Source organism: Podarcis pityusensis (genome assembly GCF_964106645.2).
Source record: "Podarcis pityusensis genome assembly, chromosome: 10".
NCBI lineage: Eukaryota > Metazoa > Chordata > Lepidosauria > Squamata > Lacertidae > Podarcis > Podarcis pityusensis.
Window position 1 is genome coordinate 537,192 of NC_138035.1, and position 24,383 is coordinate 561,574.

The 24,383-nt window shown below is 47.6% G+C and overlaps 3 protein-coding genes across 6 annotated transcripts in view; all 3 read right to left on the reverse strand.

The window, feature by feature from the left end:
- The window catches only part of LOC308486285 (uncharacterized protein), a 67,329-nt gene that overhangs the window by 34,240 nt on the left and 8,706 nt on the right, over positions 1–24,383 (reverse strand). The window lies entirely within an intron of this gene.
- Positions 1–24,383, reverse strand: part of LOC308486372 (uncharacterized protein) — a 53,824-nt gene that overhangs the window by 21,486 nt on the left and 7,955 nt on the right. The gene's annotated exons all lie outside the window — the stretch shown is intronic.
- The window catches only part of LOC308486233 (uncharacterized protein), a 123,319-nt gene continuing 100,247 nt past the window's right edge, over positions 1,312–24,383 (reverse strand). For 3 of the 4 annotated variants that reach the window (XM_081022797.1, XM_081022795.1, XM_081022796.1), the window contains one exon: positions 1,312–4,421. In XM_081022797.1, coding sequence (XP_080878923.1) covers positions 2,036–4,237 — 2,202 coding nt within the window. In that variant the 5' untranslated portion in view covers positions 4,238–4,421 and the 3' untranslated portion in view covers positions 1,312–2,035. Of the gene's footprint in view, positions 4,422–14,287; positions 16,330–24,383 lie in introns of those variants that run through there. The other variant, XM_081022798.1, reaches the window with a different exon arrangement.

Genomic DNA, 24,383 nt, shown 5'->3' on the forward strand with positions numbered 1-24,383 from the left:
CATTCAGACATGAAATATACCCTGGTCCCTAAAACCTCACCTGTGCAAGGAAGGAAGGAAGGAAGGCAGAGAAGAGAAATCGCTTCCTCTTGCAGGGCAGAATAAAACCCGTGGAACTCCCTCCCACAAGAGGCAGGGAGGCCACCAATCAAGGTGGCGTTAAAAGAGGAGGAGGCCAATCAGTGGAGGAGGAGAGGGCAATGGGCGGCTCCTCTTCTCTGTCTCCCCTATAGGAGGGAGGCCTCTGGCCTGATCCTGAAGGGCCCATTTTCATCTCCAGTGCTCAGTTCCTCCAGATGCAAGTTTGCCCTCTGAGATTACTGTGGGTTGGACTAGATGATCCTTGGGGTGCCATCCACCTCTACAGTTCCATGAAAGCACCACTGGAGGTCTCACAAGCCAAGGCATTGAGAGCAGGAGAGGTCCTGCTGGAAAGGAAACAACCAGTGCAACTGTTTTAAAACAGGAATCCAATGTGTTTGTTGTGGGGGGACTCAGTGGGGAGGGGCAGACCCCTGGATGCCACCTTGATCTCCTTGGACAAGGAGGTGGGAGAGAAATGCCATTCATAAAGAGAGGCAGCCCAGCCAATCATCTGGCTGCTGCATTTTGGGCCAGTTCCTGAGTTGCCTTCAAGGCAGTTCCACACAGAGAGCGTTGCAACCATCCCATCTGGTGTCCTCTCTGTCCCTAAAGGTCTGTGGGGTGGGGAACTAGCCTGAGCTGGACATGGGCACCTGAGCCTCAAGCGACCATCATGGACCCAGGAGTGCCCTCAAGTATTCATGACTGGGGAGGGGGAGCGTTAAGCAATGTAACATCATCATCATTACTGTTAGTTCCCTGTCTGTAATCCGAATCTCCTAGAGCAGATTACGAAATTTTTAAAAACCAATAAAACAGTTGAAAACACATTACAGTGGTACCTCAGGTTAAGAACTTAATTCCTTCCGGAGTCCGTTCTTAACCTGAAACTGTTCTTAACCTAGACATCACTTTAGCTAATGGGGCCTCCTGCTGCCGCCGTGCGATTTCTGTTCTCATCCTGAAGCAAAGTTCTTAACCCGAAGTACTATTTCTGGGTTAGCAGAGTCTGTAACCTGAAGTGTCTGTAACCTGAAGCGTCTGTAACCCAAGGTACCACTGTACTCTCATAGAAAGGTGAGTCCTACTTTATTTGCTTTTGAGTGCACAAAGATGCACCCGTCTTGCATGCTTGAGTACAGCAACTCCAGGGCAGGAGGAGAGTAGGGGCCACGTGTAGAGCAAGTCCCACACTGAGGTCAAAAACACACACAGAGGCAGCAGGACTTCTTCAGTAATAGTTTACTGAGCTATCAAAGCATACAGTTCTCACTGGGTCCCCAGTGAGGCACAAAACTTGGCTCCTGAGAGCAAATCCAGTTTCGGCAGTAAAAAAAATACAGCATGCAGGATATCTAAGTCAGGCACACAAACCGGCAGAAGGGAGCAAGGGATGAAAGAGGCTGGAAGGACACAGGGCAATGGATGTGTGTGTGTCACTTCCTGTCGTCTGGGAGGGAAGTCAGCAACTCAGCATCTGCAGGGGCTTCATGAAGAAAAGCTTCCAGGCAAATGGGCATCACAGAAATACACACTGTGATTCTAGGTATGTTGCCGTATCAATTGTTTTTGAAAGGTTATCACAATGTGGTCTAGAAACCAGTTTGGAACAATATATCGCCCGGCCCTAATCCTCACTGACCACCAGCAATCCAGATAAACACTCCTTTATAAATAAAGCACTTTTTGCAATCTTTTCATTTAAACTGCTTCTCCTCTTTGAGGTTGTTGATGGTTTGAAGGGTTTCAAGTACTAAAGTTCTTCTTGTCCGTGAGTCTGTTGATTTACAACTTCCACTAGAACTGAACCTCTATCTACTTTCCTCATATTTATAAGGTTTGTGTTTTGTGTGAGTTTGTTGACATAAATCAAGGGTTCCATTCTGACTGAAGCTGCTTCCACAGTCCATACATTTAAATGATTTCTCCGCTGCGTGTCTGCTGATGTTTTCTAAGGTGCCCACTCTGCCTGAAGCTCTGGTTTCTCCGCTGTGTGAATCTGTTGATGATTTCTAAGGTGTGCACTCTGACTGAAGCTCTTTCCACACTCCATACATTCATATGGTTTCTCCCCTGTGTGAGTCCGTTGATGTCTTCTAAGTGTTCCGTTATCATTAAAGCTCTTTCCGCACTCCAAACATTTAAATGGTTTCTCCCCTGTATGAATCGGTTGATGTATATTGAGCTGTCTACTCTGACTGAAGCTCTTTCCACACTCCATACATTTATACGGTTTCTCCCCTGTGTGAGTCCGTTGATGGCTTCGAAGGGCTGCATTGAAACTGAAGCTCTTTCCACACTCCATACATTTAAATGGTTTCTCCCCTGTGTGAGTCCGTTGATGTTTTCTAAGGTCTCCACTCTGACTGAAGCTCTTTCCGCACTCCATGCATTCATATGGTTTCTCCCCTGTGTGAGTCCGTTGATGTATTCTAAGTTTTCCATTATCACTAAAGCTCTTTCCGCACTCCATACATTTAAATGGTTTCTCCCCCATGTGAGTCTGTTGATGTGTTCTAAGGTTTCCATTGAAACTGAAGCTCTTTCCACACTCCAAACATTTATATGGTTTCTCCCCTGTGTGAGTCCGTTGATGTTTTCTAAGGTCTCCACTCTGACTGAAGCTCTTTCCACACTCCAGGCATTTAAATGGTTTCTCTCCTGAGTGAGTCCATTGATGTGTTCTAAGGTGTCCATTGAAAAAGAATCTCTTTCCACACTCCAAACATTTAAATGGTTTCTCTCCTGTGTGAGTCCGTTGATGTCTTCTAAGTTTTCCATTATCAATAAAGCTCTTTCCACACTCCAAACATTTATATGGTTTCTCCCCTGTGTGAATCCTCTGGTGCCATTTAAGATTACTATTCGTACTGAAGCTCTTTCCACACTCCATACATTTAAATGGTTTCTCCCCTGTGTGAGTTTGTTGATGCCTTCTAAGGGTTGCATTGAAACTGAAGCTCTTTCCATGCTCCATACATTTAAATGGTTTCTCCCCTGTGTGAATCCTCTGGTGCAATTTAAGATATCTTTTCTGACTGAAGCTCTTTCCACACTCCATACATTTAAATGGTTTCTCCCCTGTGTGAGTTTGTTGATGGCTTCGAAGGGCTGCATTGAAACTGAAGCTCTTTCCACACTCCAAACATTTAAATGGTTTCTCTCCTGTGTGAGTTTGTTGATGTCTTCTAAGTGTTCCATTCTCACTAAAGCTCTTTCCGCACTCCAAACATTTATATGGTTTCTCCCCTGTGTGAATCCTCTGGTGCAATTTAAGATTACTATTCGTACTGAAGCTCTTTCCACACTCCATGCATTTAAATGGTTTCTCCCCTGTGTGAGTTTGTTGATGCCTTCTAAGGGTTGCATTGAAACTGAAGCTCTTTCCACGCTCCATACATTTAAATGGTTTCTCCCCTGTGTGAGTCCTTTGATGTCTTCTAAGGCTTCCACTGTCACCAAAGCTCTTTCCACACTCCAAACATTTATATGGTTTCTCCCCTGTGTGAGTCCGTTGATGTCTTCTAAGGCTTCCACTATCACTAAAGCTCTTTCCACACTCCATACATTGGAATGGTTTCTCCCCTGTGTGAATCCTCTGGTGCAATTTAAGATTACTATTCTGACTGAAGCTCTTTCCGCACTCCATACATTTAAATGGTTTCTCCCCAGTGTGAGTTTGTTCATGTTTTCTACGGTTTCCATTCTGACTGAAGCTCTTTCCACACTCCATACATTTAAAAGGTTTCTCACCTGTATGTGTCCGTTGATGTAAAGTTAAGTGTTCCCTCTGACTGAAGCTCTTTCCACGCTCCATACATTTAAATGGTTTCTCCCCTGTGTGAGTCCGTTGATGTCTTCTAAGGCTTCCACTATCACTAAAGCTCTTTCCACACTCCATACATTGGAATGGTTTCTCCCCTGTGTGAGTTTGTTCATGTTTTCTACGGTTTCCATTCTGACTGAAGCTCTTTCCACACTCCATACATTTAAAAGGTTTCTCACCTGTATGTGTCCGTTGATGTAAAGTTAAGTGTCCCCTCTGACTGAAGTTCTTTCCACACTCTGTGCATTGAAATCGTTTCTTGCCCATGTGAGTCCGCTGATGTCTTCTAAGTTTTCCACTATCAGTGAAACTTTTTCCACTCTCCATACCTTTAAATGGTTTCTCTCCTGTTTGAGTTCATTGATGTGAGATATGTGTGCTCATTCAGTGAAGCATATTCCACATTTCACACTTTTTAATGGCTATTCCTAATGAAACGAAAGGTTCCCCATCTCCCGGAATTCTGACTGTCTTCTGTATCACCTTCTTCAGAATGGGCAGAAAGGCAATCCTATTTTGGTTTCAAGGAAGAGAACAAAGGGAAAGAGAACACATCAAATGCCATTAGCAGCTTTTCTTATTTCAACATTTCCTATATTCCCCCGTCTCCTACCCATGTTCCCAGTTTTTAGGAAATGAAGATGCAATGATGTCAAATGATAGTAATGCATCACCACCTTTCATAATCCTCACTCATTGTTAATAGTGAGCATGATCTTGGAATACAGCCTTTCCAAATCAATTGTTTCCTCACAGGAAAGGCAGCTGCTCTCTGTCCATGAAGAGGCCCCCCTTTTCTCTGGTTCATCGTTCCTTTGGACATTTCCCATCCTCGGCATCATAATCCTCCATCCACCTCTCTCTCTCTCTCTCTTTTTTAATCAGTTTTTACTGATTTTCATTATTACACATACACATAGAATACATACACTCATTATACATTTATCCATCCACCTAAGCCTTAAGCTCTGCCGAGCTTCGGACTTCCCTCCATCTCTTCAGTAAGTATCATATAGTTATAACATCACGTATTCTATTTAATACTATTTTGTCTTATGCCGTTAGAGTTTCTCCAACCCTGCCAGTGGCTTTAAAGTTTTACCATTTTCTCTTACATATACCAAATATTTACTCCAATTTTCAACAAACTTCTTTTCATCTTGGTCCCGTATTTTTCCTGACAATCTAGCCAATTCTGCGTAATTCATCATTTTGGTCTGCCATTCCATGATTGTAGGTAGAGTATCAGTTTTCCAGTTCTGGGCCAACATAGTTCTAGCTGCTGTCATGGCGTACAAGAAAAGATTTTTATCCTTCTTTTTAATTTCCTTCCCTTTCAATCCCAATAAAAAGGCTTCAGGTTTTTTTAGAAAAGATTTTTTTGTACTTATATATATATATTGTCAGAGCTGCTTCCAGATCCTAGCTCACAGAGGATCACGCTAGCCAGCGATCATTAAATAAAAGTCTTTATTGAGTTACAGTTTCCATTCTCAAGCTGCTGCGTGCAACTCTACGTCTCATGGTTAGATCGGCGAAGCTCCATCTGAGTCTCCGCCCTTTGTACACCAACTTAATATCCTAGCCTTGCTCCACCTTTTCCGCCTGACTGTTCTTCTCTGGGTCCCTCTGCCCCCCGGGGTCTCTTCCTTCCGGGATTCCTCTGACGCTGACGCTGACCCCCCTGACTCTTCTCCCTCCTTTCGGCGGGCTTTAGGACCTGGCTCCCTTTCCGGGCTGCCTACTGCGCCACCTTCCTGTGCATTTGAACTTGGCGCGCGCGCCCAACCTTCCACCTTCCGTCTGACCGTTTCTTCGCTCCCCGATGGAGGTGTGGCCACTCCTGACTCGTGCCCTCCCCCCTGTTGTGAGCTGCCAGCGCTTGACCCCTGGCGCCCTTCCTCTTCCCTGCTCTCTGGCGGTGACGCTGGTCCCGATTTCCAACTGCACCCCTCTGAGTCCCCTCTGGCTCTATCTTCCTGGGGTGTCCCCCTAGGCTCCCCCCTTGCCCTGGCCACTGGTGCTCCTTTCTGTGAATCTTCTGATTCACTGGAAAGACTCGGAGATCTCGGGTCGTCGTCATCACTCATCTTTTCTTCTGCCTCCTCCCCCTCGCTCTCTGTTTCCTCCCTTGCCCTTGCCTCTGCTCCTGAACCCCTGACATCCATCCCCCCCTCGAAGCCCCCTCTTCCCCCCTCCCCTCCTTCCGGTGCGGGATCTGGGTGCTGCTGTGTCAGGGGGACGAATGTCGGATACAGTTCGCTTCCCGTGTCGGGCCGCCATCCGAAGTCTTCCGGTTCTTCCTCCCTGCTCTCGTTGACGACGGTCACCTCCGCTTCCATCTCTGTGCCGCCGTGCTCGAAACCCGGGTCGTCCCCGAAAACGTCCATGTCCGTCTCTCCCTCGTTGCCTTCTGGAGACGTTGCTCGTCCTGGACCCTCCAGCCACCTTCTGCGGAACTGCTCCTCTGGTCGATCATCCCACCAATACGAGGGTTCTGAAGCAGATCCCGAGGGTGACCCCTCCGGGGAACGGGCGTCTCGTGTCGGTTCCTCGTCTGAGTCGAACCCCCGGAACGTGCTGGCTGAAAGCGTGGGCGTGAAAAGCCAGTCGTCGAAAAAGTCTGCTGGCATTGGCCTATGTGGGAAGAGGGCATGAAACTCTTCTTTGAGCAGAGGTTCGTCTAAAGCGTAGCCCGGCACCCAGCTGTTGGCACTGGCCGGGGTGCCCTCCTTGGCGAGAAGGTATTCTACCCCCTCTTCCCCCCATCTGGAGTCCAAAATCTCCGTGACTTCGTTGATGCGCTCCTCCTGTGCCACTCCCCCTTGCCCGGTTCTCTCTCGGAGCGGACCCGGTGCCGTTCCTGGTTCCTGAAACCTGTGAGGTGCCTTGTAGGGAGTGAGCACCGATCTGTGGAACACCGGATGCATTCTGGAACCCTCCGGAAGAGCCAGCCTGAAAGCCACCGGGTTGACCTGTTCTTCGACTTGGTAGGGCCCCAGTTGTTTATGCCCTAGTTTCTTCTTCGCCAACGACCTGGCCGGCACTGCGTGGGCTGCTAACCAGACCCAGTCTCCCACATGGATCTCTTCGCCAACCCTTCTGTGTTTGTCCGCTTGTACCTTGTATGCGTGTTTAGCCAGCTCCAGGTGCCGCCGCAGCTGATCGTGGACCTCCTGCAACTCCGACGCGAACGCATCTGCTGTCTGCGGCTCCCCCTCCCCCATTCTTTCCAGTCCCGGGAAGGTTCTAGGGTGCCTCCCGTTGTTGGCGAAGAACGGCGTGACCCCTGTGGACACGTGCTTCGTGTTGTTGTAGGCGAACTCGGCGAGAGGCAGGTAATCCACCCACGTCGCAGGCTGTTGATTCGCATAACATCTCAGGTACTGCTGCATGATGGCATTGACCCGCTCCGCTTGCCCGTTGGTCTGCGGGTGTCTAGCCGACGCCAGGTTGATCTTGACGTTCAGGAAGCCCATCAGCCTCTGCCAGAAGTTCGAGATGAACTGTCGCCCTCGGTCGGACAGAATAGACCGCGGCAGACCGTGAACCTTGAACACGTGGTCTATGAACAGTTTGGCGGTTTGTTCCGCCGTGGCCACCTTCGCACACGGAATGAAATGTGCCATCTTGGAGAACAAGTCCACCACCACCAGCACAGCCGTCTTGCCCCTCGAGCTGGGCAGATCCGTGACAAAGTCCAGGGCCACTCTCTCCCATGGTTCGAACGGAGTTTGCAGCGGTTCCAGCAGTCCGGCCGGCGGTCTGTGCACTGGTTTGGCCCTCTGGCAGGTGTCACACCTCGCCACGTAGTCCGCGACTTCCCCTCTCATTCCGGGCCACCAGAAGTCTCTGGCTACTAATTCCACCGTCTTCTCCTTGCCAAAGTGCCCGGCAGTGGGCGCGTCGTGCAGCTGCTGCAGTACCTTGGCGCGAAGTTCGTCTCCCGGCACGTAGATGGCCCCTTTACGGATGAGCAAACCATCTCGCAGCTGGAACTCGTCGGTCGCTGCCGTGCCCCTGTGCACCTCTGCCATCTTTGCTTGCGCGAAGGAGTCATCCTGCAACGCTCGTCGCACCGCATCCAGGTCAACTGTTGCCGCCGCGCACGCCCACACTGTCGGTGCGAAGATGTGCATGGCGGCCGCTGGCGTTGCCTCCTCCAGATACTGTGGCTTACGGGAGAGAGCATCCGCCATGATGTTGGTGTCCCCCGGGACATATTCTATTCGGAAGTCGAAATTCGCAAAGAACTCAGCCCAACGTATCTGCCTCTGGTTCAGGAACTGTGCCGTGCGCCAGTGCTCTAGATTCTTGTGGTCCGTGCAGACCTGCACCGTGTGCTTGGCGCCGATCAGGAAGTGCCTCCACGCTTTGAACGCTGCATGAATGGCCAGCAACTCCCTGTCCCAGATGGTGTAGTTCTGTTCGGACTTGCTGAGCTTCCTTGAATAAAACGCTCCCGGCCTCCAAACCCCCTGCGGGTCTTTCTGCAGCAGGACTGCTCCCACGGCTCTGTCTGAAGCGTCTGTCTCCACCCTCATCGGCCTGCTGGGGTTGACATGAAGCAGCTGCTCTTCCGACGCGAAGAGACGCTTGAGTGCCTGAAAGGACTGCTCCGCCTGCTCTGTCCAGATGAACTTCTTTTTCTTGGAGCTGAGCGTGTCCGTGATGGCCGCTGTCTGCATCGCAAAGCCTTTGATAAACTTGCGATAGAAGTTCGCGAAGCCGACAAACCGTTGGACCTCCTTCCGGTTGCGTGGGCTTTTCCAATCCAACACTGCTCGGACCTTGGCGCTGTCCATGGCGAGCCCTTTATCAGACAACTTGTAGCCCAGGAAATCCACCTCCGTCACGTCGAATTGGCACTTCTCCAGCTTGGCGTAAAGCCTATGTTGCTGTAGCCTGCTCAGCACTTCCTTGACGTGTCTGTCATGCTCCTGCTGCGATTCCGAAAAGATCAGGATGTCATCCAAGAAACAGACGCACGTCTTGTAGAGGAGCCCCGCCAACACGTGATGCATGAAAGCTTGAAAAACGTGGGAGCCATTTTGCAATCCAAAAGGCATAACTCTATATTCGTAGGTGCCCAGGGGCGTGAACATGGCTGTCTTCCACTCATCTCCTTCCCGCATGCGAATGAGGTTGTATGCCCCTCGCAGGTCCAACTTGGTGAACACTCTGCCCTTCCGTACCTTTGCGAGGAGGTCGTCGATTCGGGGCATGGGGAAGTCCGATGGCTTGGTCACACTGTTCAAGATGCGAAAGTCCACTACAAGTCTTTTTTGGGGCGTGTCCCGCTTCTTAACAAAGAATACCGGACTGCCCCCCGCTGCCTTGGACTCTCGGATGAAACCGCGCTCCAAATTATGATCTATGAACTCTTTGAGTTCCTGCAGTTCGTCCTCAGACATGGAATACAGCTTCCCTTTGGGCAGCGCCGCCCCCGGCAGCAGGTCAATTTTGCAGTCATATGGTCTGTGGGGGGGTAGCCTGTCTGCCTCCTTCTCGCAGAAAACCTCCAAAAATTCCGCGTACTTGTGGGGAACCGCTTGCAGCGTGCCTAGCTGCAGCTGTGACTCCTCTTCCCCTCCTTCCTGCCTGGGCACGATGCAGTGTTCAGCGCAAAAGGAAGAGCCGAAGGTCAGCTGCCTCTGGTACCAAGCCAGCGTCGGGCTGTGCTTGTCCAGCCAACTCATGCCCAATACAATGGGCGTGTCCGATAGTTGAGTGACATTGAAGCTGATGATTTCCCTGTGATTCCCAAGTCGCATCACCATTGGTGGCGTCTGCTTCACCACTTGCCCCCCTAGCAGCTCCCTGCCATCCACCGTGACAACCTGCAGGGGCAGCGTGGCAGGCAGCAACTGTATAGCGTGCCGGTCGACAAAGTCCTGCCCTATAAAGTCCGCATTGCTTCCGGAGTCAATGGTGATTGGCACGTCCATGGTGATTCCATTGGGCAGCTGGAGCGACGCGGTGAGCTTCACTACCGGTTTGGGCGGGAGGGGGTCCATGGGCTGTAAAATCTCTGGGGACTGCTTCACTGACACGTCTGGCTGGGCCCCAGTGCCTCTTCTTCCAACCAGACTCCTTCGTTTCCCTGCTGTGGTTGTCCTTGCTGCGTTGCTGCAGTTACCATTGCTGAGGCTGCAGTGTGCTTGTGGAGCCTCTGGGGACACTCTTTCGCCATATGCTGTGGATCATCGCAGATGTAACACTTCCTGTTCCCTCTAGGAGGCTTCGCTTTCACTGCTGCCGGTGCTAGGGCTCTGGCTGCTGACTGAGCCCTTGCACCTCCAACCTCCATAGGTTCCGCTCCTCCTCCTGGCGGAGGCGTGGATTGCGCACGCGCTGCTTCTCTGGGAAGGAAGGAGGAGCCCCTGGCTGGTTCGCGCCCTCCACGCCCTTCGTCCCTGCTCCACGGACGTCCTTCCAGCCGCACCCCCACCGCCAGCGCCCTCTGAACGATCTCCTGCGTGGTCCGGGGTCTCTCCCCCCTCGCAATTTCATCTTTAACCGAGCCGTGCAATCCCTCCCAAAACAGGTCTCTTACAGGAGCCGAATCTCTGTCCCATTCCAGGGCACTGACCAAAGCGAAAAAGCGGGCATGGTACTGCCTTACGCTGGCCCTCCCTTGCTTCAGTCCATGTATCTCCTGCCGAGCAAGATCCACGTCAATGCTTGATAAAAAGCACCCATCCATCGCTTTAATAAAGGCATCCGCATTTTGGAGCGCCGGATCCTTATCTCTCCACAAATTGCGCAGCCATGCTTTAGCATCTCCATGCAAATGGGACATGATGAATCCCACTTTCTCTTGCTCATCTCTAAAGTCTTTGTTCAGCAGTTGCAGTGCACACATTACATCTGCTCTAAAGTTGGGGTACTGTTGCAAATTCCCATCGAAGTGAGAGACCAGACCGCCTGTTCGTCTCCCCAACCCAATCCCCTCCGGTTTGGGTGTCAGTTGCCCTTGCTTCGTAAGCACTTCCAACCTGACCTGGAGATCCCTGTAGGCGGCAGCTGCGTCCTCCTCTCTCTTCCTGGATGCAAGAGCCTCGGCATTCAGTCGTGTCACTGCTTCTCTGAGTTCCACTATCTGCTGTTCGGCCGTCATGTTGTCTGCCGTTCGTGAGCTCGCTAGTAGGCACCCGCTTTCTCTCCTCTCCGCGAGGACGTAGATGCCCACAATCTAGGGATGGAGCTTACTGTCAGAGCTGCTTCCAGATCCTAGCTCACAGAGGATCACGCTAGCCAGCGATCATTAAATAAAAGTCTTTATTGAGTTACAGTTTCCATTCTCAAGCTGCTGCGTGCAACTCTACGTCTCATGGTTAGATCGGCGAAGCTCCATCTGAGTCTCCGCCCTTTGTACACCAACTTAATATCCTAGCCTTGCTCCACCTTTTCCGCCTGACTGTTCTTCTCTGGGTCCCTCTGCCCCCCGGGGTCTCTTCCTTCCGGGATTCCTCTGACGCTGACGCTGACCCCCCTGACTCTTCTCCCTCCTTTCGGCGGGCTTTAGGACCTGGCTCCCTTTCCGGGCTGCCTACTGCGCCACCTTCCTGTGCATTTGAACTTGGTGCGCGCGCCCAACCTTCCACCTTCCGTCTGACCGTTTCTTCGCTCCCCGATGGAGGTGTGGCCACTCCTGACTCGTGCCCTCCCCCCTGTTGTGAGCTGCCAGCGCTTGACCCCTGGCGCCCTTCCTCTTCCCTGCTCTCTGGCGGTGACGCTGGTCCCGATTTCCAACTGCACCCCTCTGAGTCCCCTCTGGCTCTATCTTCCTGGGGTGTCCCCCTAGGCTCCCCCCTTGCCCTGGCCACTGGTGCTCCTTTCTGTGAATCTTCTGATTCACTGGAAAGACTCGGAGATCTCGGGTCGTCGTCATCACTCATCTTTTCTTCTGCCTCCTCCCCCTCGCTCTCTGTTTCCTCCCTTGCCCTTGCCTCTGCTCCTGAACCCCTGACATATATATATTTATTATAAATATTTTTTATTAATTTTCCAACATACATTTATCTATCCAATCTAAATTTATCACATATTTTCTCTTTTGGACTTCCTTCAGCCTCTCTAACAATCATCCATTATTCAATTTTTTAATTACACATTTCCTAATTTTTATATTGCAATTTATATACCTTCACCCTCTTATTTTTCTTCTACACAATATTCCTCAAACATTCACAGAGCTTTTTGAAATCCCACTAGCGTTGTTTGCTCATAACATATACATTTCAAATAATCTGAAAATTTCCCCCAATCTTCGATGAACTTTTGGTCTCGTAGATATCTGATCTTCCCCGTTAGTTTATCTAGTTCTGCATAGTCCATCAGTTTCATTCTCCATTCTTCTAACGTCGGTAGTTGTTCCTGTTTCCATTTTTGGGCCAGTAGTATTCTCGCTGCAGTTACTGCGTATTGGAAAAGTTTACAGTCCTTTCTATTTATCTCATTTCCTACTATTCCTAAAAGAAAAGCCTCTGGTTTCTTAACAAATGTATATTTCAACATCTTTTTCAACTCATTATATATCAGTTCCCAGAAACCCTTCACCTTCTTGCAATCCCACCACATATGGTAAAATGTTCCCTCTTTTTCTTTACATTTCCAACACTTATTACATGTTTTATACATTTTTGCCAATTTTACGAGTGTAATATACCATCTATAAACCATTTTCATAACATTTTCCTTTAACGCAGTTGTCAGAGTTGCTTCCAGATCCTAGCTCACAGAGGATCACGCTAGCCAGCGATCATTAAATAAAAGTCTTTATTGAGTTACAGTTTCCATTCTCAAGCTGCTGCGTGCAACCCTACGTCTAATGGTTAGATCGGCGAAGCCCCATCTGAGTCTCCGCCCCTTGTACACCAACTTAATATCCTAGCCTTGCTCCACCTTTTCCGCCTGACTGTTCTTCTCTGGGTCCCTCTGCCCCCCGGGGTCTCTTCCTTCCGGGATTCCTCTGACGCTGACGCTGACCCCCCTGACTCTTCTCCCTCCTTTCGGCGGGCTTTAGGACCTGGCTCCCTTTCCGGGCTGCCTACTGCGCCACCTTCCTGTGCATTTGAACTTGGTGCGCGCGCCCAACCTTCCACCTTCCGTCTGACCGTTTCTTCGCTCCCCGATGGAGGTGTGGCCACTCCTGACTCGTGCCCTCCCCCCTGTTGTGAGCTGCCAGCGCTTGATCCCTGGCGCCCTTCCTCTTCCCTGCTCTCTGGCGGTGACGCTGGTCCCGATTTCCAACTGCTCCCCTCTGAGTCCCCTCTGGCTCTATCTTCCTGGGGTGTCCCCCTAGGCTCCCCCCTTGCCCTGGCCACTGGTGCTCCTTTCTGTGAATCTTCTGATTCACTGGAAAGACTCGGAGATCTCGGGTCGTCGTCATCACTCATCTTTTCTTCTGCCTCCTCCCCCTCGCTCTCTGTTTCCTCCCTTGCCCTTGCCTCTGCTCCTGAACCCCTGACAGCAGTGCATGCCATAAATTTTATATTTTCATTCCATAATTTTATCCAGTCATTGAACTGTATATTACAACCCAAATCTCTGGCCCAGTGTATCATAACCGATTTAACTTCCTCGTCTTTTGTATACCATTCCAGCAACGTTTTATATATTTTAGATAAAATTTTGTACTCATTATTTATTATTTCCATTTGAAATTTTGATTCTTTTTCATCAAAACCTCTTTCTTTAAAATCCTTTTTAAACATTTCATTAACCTGATAATAATGCAGCCAATCATATACATGCTCCTTCACATCTTCATAAGGTTCCATTTTCCATTTTCCTCCTTCTTTTACTATCAATTCTTTATATGTAATCCAGTTCTCCCTTAAATTGACTTTCTTAAGACTCATAACTTCTAACGGAGATAGCTAGTGGGGAATTCTTGGTTCTAATAAACTTTTATACCTCTCCCATATTTAAATGTCAAATATCTTTAATACGGTCAGTGACCAGGAAGCAATTTATATATATATATAAAAAGACATTAAAAGTAGCATTGTGCTACAAATAACAGTAGAAATATGGCCAATTCACAGAATTGGTGCTTATATTTATGACCAGGTTTCGACTTCTAAGGTTTTTAAAAATTCAATTCAGGTGTCTCTCCCATATTTCTATGAGAGATCTTCTAAAGATGTGGTTTTCGAAACCTTTATGGATTTTTTTCTTCTCACACCATAAATATGGGTGCCAGCCAAATCTGTTATCAAAACCTTCTAAATCTAACAAATCAGTATTTTTTCACTTTATCCATTCCTTCAATCAACAGAGACATGAAGCTTCATAATATAATTTCAAGTCTGGCAGGGCGAAGCCTCCTCTTTCTTTCGCATCCGTTAATAACTTAAACTGAATTCTTACCCTGCCAGATATATCTTGAAATTGCTCTTTGCCATTCTTTAAAGATCACTGTCCCCTTGATTATTGGAATTGTCTGAAACAAAAAAAACATCTTTGGCAGCACGCTCATCTTAATCATTGAAATTCTCCCCCAAAAAGATAACTTCATTCGACCCCACACCTCTAGATATTTCTTTATTCCCTTCCACACTGGCTCATAGTTATTCTGAAACAAATCAAGATTCTTAAGGGTTAACCAGATTTCCAAATGTTTAACTTTTTTCACCACTTCTATCCCTATTTGTTGTTGCATTTGTTTCTATCATACCTTGTTCCATATTTTTTGTAAGTATTTTGGTTTTTTTCTTATTTAATATAAACCCTGCCACTTGACCAAATTGTTCAACTTCTTCTAAAACTACTTTTGCACTTTCCAGCGGTTCTTCCACTGTTATTACCAGATCATCAGCAAAGGCATTTACTTTATACTGATTCTGGCCTACTGACACACCTTTTATTGCTTCATTTCTCCTTATTGAATTTAAGAAAATTTCCAGAACCATTATGAATAACATTGGTGAGAGAGGGCATCCTTGTCTCGTACCTTTTGATATTTTTAATTCTTCTGTAGTCCTGTTGTTTACAATAAGCTTCGCTCTTTGTTCAGTATATATCGCTTTTATTCCATTAAAGAATTCTTTCCCCACTTCCATATATTCTAATTTTTTTAACATAAAGTCCCAAGAAATGTTATCAAAGGCCTTTTCTGCATCCACAAATATTAACGCAGCTTGTTTCTCATTCCTGGCTGTCAGATATTCTAACAAATTAATTATATTCCTTATATTATCTTTCATCTGTCTGCCAGGAAGGAAACCCGCCTGGTCTTTATGAATAATTTCTTGTAATATCTTTTTCAACCTCTTCGCTAAGATACTTGCAAAAATTTTGTAGTCCGTATTTAGCAATGAGATAGGCCTGTAATTTTTAACTTGAGTCAAATCAGAGTCTTGTTTTGGAATTAGTGTAATAAAAGCTTCTTTCCACGTCTCTAGCATTTCTCTATCCTGAATAATATTGTTCATGACTTCTCTCAGCGGTGTAGACAGGATGTGCCTCATTTCTTTATAATAACTTGCTGTAAATCCATCTGGTCCTGGAGCTTTCCCTTTTTTCAACTCTTTTATGGCTTCTTTAATCTCTTCCATTTCTATAGGGGCGTTCAGCCTTTCTATCTTTTCTGTCGGGATCTTCTGCACCTTTTTTTCTTTTAAAAATCTTTCTGTTTTTCTCATGTTATTTTTCTCTTTACTATTATATAAATGTCTGTAAAAGTCCAAGAATCCTTTTCTGATACCTTTTGGATTAACTATCTCTTCTCCTTCTATGATGATTTTATTTATTGTATTCTGTTCCTTTCTTTTCTTAATTTGCCATGCCAGCCATTTGCCTGATTTATTTGCAAATTCAAAGTTCCTTTGTCGCAATTTTTTTATATTCCACTCCACTTCTTTATTTATTATCATAGCAAATTGTGTTTGCAGAGCTTTTATATTCTGTTTTATTTTCAAATTGTCTGGTTTCTCAATTAATTTTTGTTCATTGTCCATTATTTGTCTTAAAATTTCCTTCTTGCCTTTCTCTCTGCTTTTATTTTTTATTGAATTCTGTTGGATAAAAAATCCTCTCATCACCGCCTTGCTGGCATCCCACACTACATTCATTTTTGTACCCTTATTACAATTGTTCATAAAATACTCCACCAGCTTCTTTTGTGCCCCCTCTAAAAGATTTTGATCATCTAGAAGGTAATCATTAATTCTCCATCTGAATGATCTTTCTTCGTAACCTCTTATTTCACATTTGATTGGATTATGATCTGAGATCACTCTTGGTTGAATTTCAACTTGCATGATTCTTGGAGTTAATTCATTAGATACCCATATTTGATAGATTCGCGACATTGACTGATTCGATTCTGAATAAAACGTAAACTGTTTGTCAAGTGGATGTCTCAGTCTCCAAATAAAAAAATTCCTTCCAGTAGCACCTTAAAGACCAACTAAGTTAGTTCTTGGTATGAGCTCATACCAAGAACTAACTTAGTTGGTCTTTAAGGTGCTACTAGAAAGATTTTTTTTATTTTGACTATGGCAGACCAACACGGCTACCTATCTGTAACTCAGTCTCCAAATGTCTATTAAGTTACAATTCTTAATCATTGAGGGGGAAAAACTTTGGTAGTTTTCCCTCTTTACTCATTCCTGATGCTCTCAGTCTATCCATTTCCATTGACACTACTCCATTCATATCTCCCATTATTATAATCTTTTGGTCCATATAATCAAACATTTTTTCTTCCAAATATTTATAAAAATCAGTCTTGTTTCCATTTGGTGCATATATCCCGACTGTTATTATTTTTTCACCTTGCCACTTGATCTGGAATGCAATTATTCTTCCTTCTTCATCTTTGAAAATTTGCTGAGCTTCAATTTTATATCTTATATACAATACCACCCCTCTCTTTTTGTTTTTGTCTGATGATATAAATTCATTTCCTAGTCTTTTGTTGATCAAAACTCTTCTATGTCTTCTCGCCACATGTGTCTCTTGTAAACATATTATATCCAAATTTTCCTTTTTTAGATGGGTGGTACATGTTCCCCGATAAATCAGGGCATTACATTTATGTCCCAGATACCTCGATATCTGTCTACTTTATCGGTTGTGTCGCATAGATTTGCTTTTGTTAGAGCCAGATTTAATATGTTCCTCTCAAATGTGCTGAGCAATAGATTTTCTAACGGTAAAACCTCTGTTTTATGCGCATGTGACAACAAATCAATAGAATCCCTTTATCATATCATGTATAATTGTCCTTTATATATTGTTCCCGGATCAAGGATTCTGAGTTCAATCATTTTGGAAACTGTTGCTAAACCACCTGAATTACATCTAGCCTATCTACTCCAGGACATTGACGCTTATAGAACATTACAGGTTGCCAGATTCCTGAATTCAGTACTTTCATATAAAAGACTTCATGGAATGCTGCATGTAATGGGAATTGGGGTTGCTTGTGTGTAAGCCACCAATTGCTCCAAGCTGCTTGGGTGGTTAAACCTTTCCCTGGCTGAACAGCCCTTATGCACAGCTGCCTCAGTCGCTGGCAGAATCCGTCAGTGGGCGTTTTCTAAACTTCTTCTAACATAAGAATTCTTTGACTCCAAGTCTCCGCCTAGATTCTCTGCGCGGAAGCCTTCTGCGCAGAGTGGACGTGCCAAGCGGAGGTCCTGCACTCTCCCCGCTGATCTCACTGGAAGAGTCCCTGAGCCTTCCCTCCGAAGTACTCTCAGCCTCTCCTTTCTTCCTGGTGTCATCTTGATTCCCTTCCCCCGCGGAAACTCTCTCTCTCTCCTTGCTAGTTCCCTCCCCTGCATCATTGGGGCTACTTCTCTCTCCGCTAGTCTCAGATGTCAGTTCCCTGACATCCACCTCCCTCCCAGGCCCCTCCTCCTCCTCCGTCCGTCCCTGGGACGGTGAAGCGGGAAACCCCCGGAAGGAGCTATCCTCCTCCTCAGATGATTCCAACACTGCTCTCCACCTGCTGTTGTCTCTTTCCGCTGCCCACTCTTCCCCGTCGGATTCCTCCCCTTCGGATCTTCCCCCTTCCTCCTCTTCGGAGGCGGGAAATCCCACAAACTCTTCCTCATCCTCCGTGTTGCCAAATTGCTCCTCCCAGAACCTCCCTAATGGCTTGGCTTCCTTGGGAACTTGCGATGGAACTCCTTCTCCAGATACTCATCCCTGATCTCTCCCGCAGGAACCCAAGTGTTCTCCGATTCGGGCTCCCCCTCCCAAGCCACCAGATATTCCACCCGCCTCCCTCTCCACCTGGAATCCAGAATTTCAGCTGCATGACTACTGAGTTCCCTTTCCTCCACCCGTGGATGCATGGGTGTTCCTCTTTCTTGTCCCAGAAATTCCCTCCCTTCCCTGTACGGTGAGAGTAAGGACCTGTGGAACACCAGGTGTAGTTTCATGTTGCTGGGCAATTTGAGTCTAAAAGCCACAGGATTCACCTGTTGTGTTACCTCGAAAGGTCCCAATCGTCTTGGCCGTAATTTCTTACACCCCCCTTTGAACGGTAACCCTTGGGTAGACAACCACACCTGATCCCCCACTCTTATAGTTTCCCCTTCTCTGCGGTGCTTGTCTGCCTGCCTCTTGTACGCTTCCTTCGCCCTCTCCAGGTTAACCCTAAGTTGTTGGTGTAACGCCTCCATCTCTTCCACAAATTGTTCGGCCGCCGGTACACTCCACCTTCCCTCCCCCTCCCCTGGGAAAGCCCTGGGGTGACACCCGTAATTGGCCATGAAAGGACTCATCCCCGTGGACACATGTTCCGCGTTATTGTATGCAAATTCAGCCAGCGCTAGTTTGTCCACCCAATCGTTCTCCCTTTCGTTGACGTAGCAGCGTAGATATTGTTGAAGAATGCTGTTAGTTCTTTCTGCTTGTTCGTTGGTCTCTGGGTGTCCGGCTGCCGAGAAGCTCACCTCCACGTCTAACAGGCTCATGAGCTTCCTCCAGAATCTGGAAGTAAATTGCCGGCCTCTGTCGGACAAAATCCTCAAGGGGGCGCCATGCAACCAGAAGACATGATTAACAAACAGCCTCGCTGTTTCCTCTGCTGTTACTGCATGCGAGCACGCAATAAAATGGCACATTTTGGTCATCAAGTCCACTACCACCATGACCGCTGTTTTCCCCTGGACTTGGGTAAATCGGTCATAAAATCAATTGATACCACTTCCCATGGTCTTTCTGGTGTGGGTAAGGGTTCCAATAACCCCGCGGGTGCTGCCCTCTCCCCTTTAGTGCGCTGACAGCGCTCGCACCCCTGTACGTATTCCCGCACATCTTCCCTTACCCTTGGCCACCAGAACTGCCTGGTGACAAGCAACATGGTCTTGTGCTGACCAAAATGTCCCGCCGTGGGGTTGTCATGAAGCTGTTTGAGTATTTTTCCCCTCAAGTCTCCTTCTGGTATGTACAACGCTCCCTTATAGTACAAAACCCCCTCCTTGACCTCAAAACCCCCCTGATTTTCTTCTGCATCTCGGATCTCCCTGATTTTGGTTTGGGCGTACTGGTCATCCCTCATCCACCAGGCCAGCTCTTGTCTCCCTACCAACACTCCCCCACACACCCATTGGTCCTCCGGTATGACATGACGTACTTCCGGCACTCCCTCTCCTTCCAAGTACTCTGGTTTGCGGGAAAGAGGGTCTACTCTGACGTTTTCCTTCCCCGGCACGTACCTAATCTCAAAAAAAAACTTGGAAAACTCCTGTGCCCATCGCACCTGTCTTTGATTCAGGACTCGCGCAGTCCTCCAATACTCCAGGTTCTTATGGTCCGTGCACACCTGGATCTTGTGCTGTGCACCTATTAGAAAATGTCTCCAGCGGCGAAAAGCCTCATGAATAGCCAGCAGTTCCTGGTCATACACCGTGTAGTTTTGTTCGGACTTGTTCAGCTTCCTCGAGAAAAAGGCGCACGGCTTCCACTCTCCACGATTTCCCGGCTGGAGTAATACGGCTCCCACCGCTCGGTCTGACGCGTCTGTCTCCAGCCTCATCGGCTTCTGCAGATCCCTGTGTAAGAGTTGCTCTTCCGAAGCGAACGCCCTCTTTAGCTTCTCAAAGGACTGCTGAGCCTCTGCCGTCCATTCAAACTTCTTCTTGCTGCTGAGGCGATCGGTAATGGGCGCTGTCAGGTGGGCAAAGTTCTTGATGAATTTCCTGTAGAAATTTCCAAACCCCAAGAACCTCTGCACGTCCTTCCGGTTCTTGGGAGTCTTCCATTCTAGCACTGCCTGCACCTTGCCTGGGTCCATGGCTAAGCCCTTGTCCGACAACCTGTAACCCAGGAACTCCACCTCTCGGGCATGGCATTGGCATTTCTCCAACTTGACCCACAGCTGGCGCTCCTGCAGCCTTTTCAGCACTTCCCTGACATCCTTTACATGCTGCTCCTCGTTCTCTGAGTAGATTAGCACGTCGTCCAAGAAAGCTACGCAATTCTTGAACAGCAGGGACCCCAGCACATGGTGCATGAAAGCTTGAAATGTGCTTGAGCCTGATTGTAATCCGAAGGGCATAACTAGGTACTCAAAGGCCCCCAGAGGGGTGAACATGGTGGTTTTCCATTCATCCCCCTCCCTCATCCTTATCAAATTGTACGCCCCTCAAAGGTCCAACTTGGTAAAAACCTTCCCTTTCCTTACCCTGGCCAAAATGTCATCAATTCTCGGCATGGGGAAGGTCACTGGTTCCGACACCAGGTTCAAGGACCTGTAATCTACGACTAATCTGGGCTCTTTGGAGTCTCTCTTGTCCACAAAGAACACCGGACTGCCCCCCACCGCCCTTGATTCTCGTATGAAACCCCTCTTCAGGTTCTTGTCAATAAACTTCTGCAACTCTTGCATCTCCCTGTCCGACATGGCATACAGCTTACCGACTGGCAGCTGAGCCCCTGGGAGTAGGTTGATCTGACAGTCAAAGGGCCTGTGGGGGGGGGTAGTCTGTCCGCCTCCTTCTCACTGAAGACTTCTTCCAGGTCTGCATACTGAGGTGGTACTCTCCCCTTTTCTCCTACCGCCATCCTTGCCACTCTGGCTACTGCCATCCTCTGGGTTTCCCCCCCGTGGCAGTGCTCCATGCAGTAAGCTGACCCAAAGGAGACTGTTCGCTGGTGCCATCCCACCACTGGATCGTGCAGTGCCAGCCAACTCATCCCCAATATGATTGGTGGTCCTGCTAGTGTGGCTACGTGAAAGGCAATTGTCTCTGTGTGTCTGGAAACTTTCATTTTCATAGGAGGGGTCTAGTGGGTCACTTCCCCCCCTAGGAGTTCCCTCCCATCGATGATCGTTACTTGCCAGGGGTGCTCTAGTGGCAATACGTAGAGCTGATGTTCTAGGGCAAAGTCCCTGCTAAAAAAGTTGCAAGAGCTCCCTGAATCCAACAATGCCTTCACCTTGATTGGGTGCCCATTTGGGAGTTCTAGCACCACCTCTATGGCGATGGCTGCCTGGGGAGGGTCTGGCTTGGGCACTTTTACTGGGTGCTTGCCTGGCTGCTGTGCCCGCTCTTCGGCAGCCAAGCACTGGCGTTTCCCTGTTCCTTTTCCTCCTCCTGCTCCCCACCAACTGCCCCCACCATTCCTTGCCACGCCTTCCTCTGAGGGCAGACCCTGGCAAAATGTCCCGGCTGTTGGCAGAGAAAGCATTTCTTGGCGGTTTCCCCCTCCTTCTTGCGAACCTCGCCAGAATTTGAAACCCCCCCCCCGCGCGCGCCTCCAATCTCCATTGGCTCCACTGGCGGCTGAGGTTGCTCTGGCATCTCAGGAATGCAGTTGTCATGCCAACGCTCAGCTCTCCCTTCCCGCCTTTACATCGCCCGCGTCTCTTGCCGTACTCCCACCGCAAGCGCCCTTTTGGTCAGCTGGTCCATCGACTCCGGGCGGGGCGAGCGGGAAAGTTCGTCTTTTACCCAAGGGGATAAACCTTCCTCAAATAACATCTGCACTGGTTCCGAACTCAGTTCCCACCCAAGTTTGTGGATCAACATGGCAAAACATGACCAGTACTCCCTCACTGATTGGTTCCCTTGTTTGCAGCCCATCAGTTCCTTGCGCGTCACGCTCAGCTCCACTTCACTCGAAAACATATGGTCCATGGCGCTAAAAAATTTCCTGAGATCCTTTAGCGCGGCATTTTCGGACACCATTAAGGGTCGAACCCATTCCCTGGCCCCATCCTGAAGGTGCCCTATCACAAAAGCCACTCGAGCCCCGTCATCCACAAAGTCATCATACTGCAGGTCCAGCGCATACTGCACCTCTGTCTTAAATGCGTTATAATCTCTGGGGTTGCCCCCAAACTTCTGCACTAGTCCCGGTACCTTCCTTGCGATGGGGGTGGGCTTCCCCTGGGCATCCTGAGACCGCCTTTCATCCAGCCGCGCCGCCAGAATAGCCAGCTGCTGTTCCAAATCTCTGTTTCTCTCCTCCAGAGTTGGTCCTCCCCTGGCCCCCTCCGCAGCGCCTGCTCCTCTGGTTTGACTCATGACGGTGCCCCTCTTCTCCTGCGCACAAGCAACGTAAAAGACTGAAGGATTGCTGTAATGGGAATTGGGGTTGCTTGTGTGTAAGCCACCAATTGCTCCAAGCTGCTTGGGTGGTTAAACCTTTCCCTGGCTGAACAGCCCTTATGCACAGCTGCCTCAGTCGCTGGCAGAATCTGTCAGTGGGCGTTTTCTAAACTTCTTCCAACATAAGAATTCTTTGACTCCAAGTCTCCGCCTAGATTCTCTGCGCGGAAGCCTTCTGCGCAGAGTGGGCGTGCCAAGCAGAGGTCCTGCACTCTCCCCGCTGATCTCACTGGAAGAGTCCCTGAGCCTTCCCTCCGAAGTACTCTCAGCCTCTCCTTTCTTCCTGGTGTCATCTTGATTCCCTTCCCCCGCGGAAACTCTCTCTCTCTCCTTGCTAGTTCCCTCCCCTGCATCATTGGGGCTACTTCTGTCTCCGCTAGTCTCAGATGTCAGTTCCCTGACACTGCATGACTATTAAAAATCTAGTAAACTCTATCCACCATCTTTCTATTCAAGGCCACAATATGGTACATCTAGAGATTGTATGTAACGTGAAGGAGATTATGCATTGAAATATTTTAGCTGATATTTTAGAATGTAAAATGCTATTTTATTTATTGACTGGTTTTACCTTGTGGGCTTATAGCCGAATAAAGTATTATCTATCTATCCTTTTTTAGATATTGTTCAATTTTATTCCGTTTTTTCCTATCGTTCATCCCATTAATATTCCAATTCCATAATTTTAACGCCATCTTGGTATCCTAATTATTTAAATTTTATTTAAAATTTTATAATCTTTCTTCTTCTTCTTCTTCTTCTTCTTCTTCTTCTTCTTCTTCTTCTGTGTTTCTTCCATCTTCTTCTTCTCCCTCTCCAAATCCTCTTTCCCCCTTAGCTCCTGCTCCTGCTGCTGCACCTCTTATTTCTTCCTCTTCTGGTCTTAATTCCTTGTATCTTCTCAGAAACTTGCTTGCTTCCTCTGGGCTTGTGTGTTTGTGTTTCTTACTTTTATAGAAAAAATAGATCCCCTCTGGAAATTCCCACTTGAAATCTATTTTGTTCTTCTTTAACATTTGCACCAATGGTTTATATGGATCTCTCTGTTTCAACAGTCTGATTGGTATATCTTTAAAAATAATTATATAATTCCCATCGATATTCAATCTTTTCTCTCTGTTCTTCTGCAAGATCATATTTCTCATTTCTCTGTCCTTGAATATAATTAGACAGTCTCCCGGAGATTTCCTTGTCTTAGTTGTTCTTGCCTTCATTCTAAATGCATTTTGCACTGTCATAGCTACCTCCTCTGGTTGAAGTTCTAACCATTGTGCTATTTCTGCAATCAGTGTCTCTTTAATATTTTTACCCTGTACCTCTGGTACGGCTCTCAACCTCAAATTAGTCTCCCGCTGCCTCAATTCATTCATAGCAATCGCATCCAAGACTTCTTCTTGTGTTTTATTAATCTCCGACATTTCTACCTTTATTTTCTCTTCTCTCCTCACTTCCTTCGTTTCCTGTTTTGTCCTCTTCATCCCCTCCTCCAACGTTTGTGTTCACTTAGTCACATCTTTCAATTGTCCCTTTAATTCATTTACTGTTTCATCAATTTTTTTGTCCATTTTTCCAATCCTTTTGTCCATTTGTTCTAATTTGGCCTCTAAATTTTTTTCACTCTGCTTTATATCATTTTTAATTTCTCCAAACATTTTCAATATTTCTCCCTTAAAATCTGACTCTTGTTTTGAGCTTCTCCTATCTGCCGGTGTCCCCCCTTCGCTTGTTTTTTTCTGCTAGTGCGACATATCTTTTAGTCTCTTCACACTCCTACCAAAGTTAATTAATGCACCAAAATTAGCACAACCAGTATATAAGGCCCAATACAATATTTAGCAAAACCCAATAACATATAAAAACTAACTCCGAACTCCTCTGATCAATATATCAAC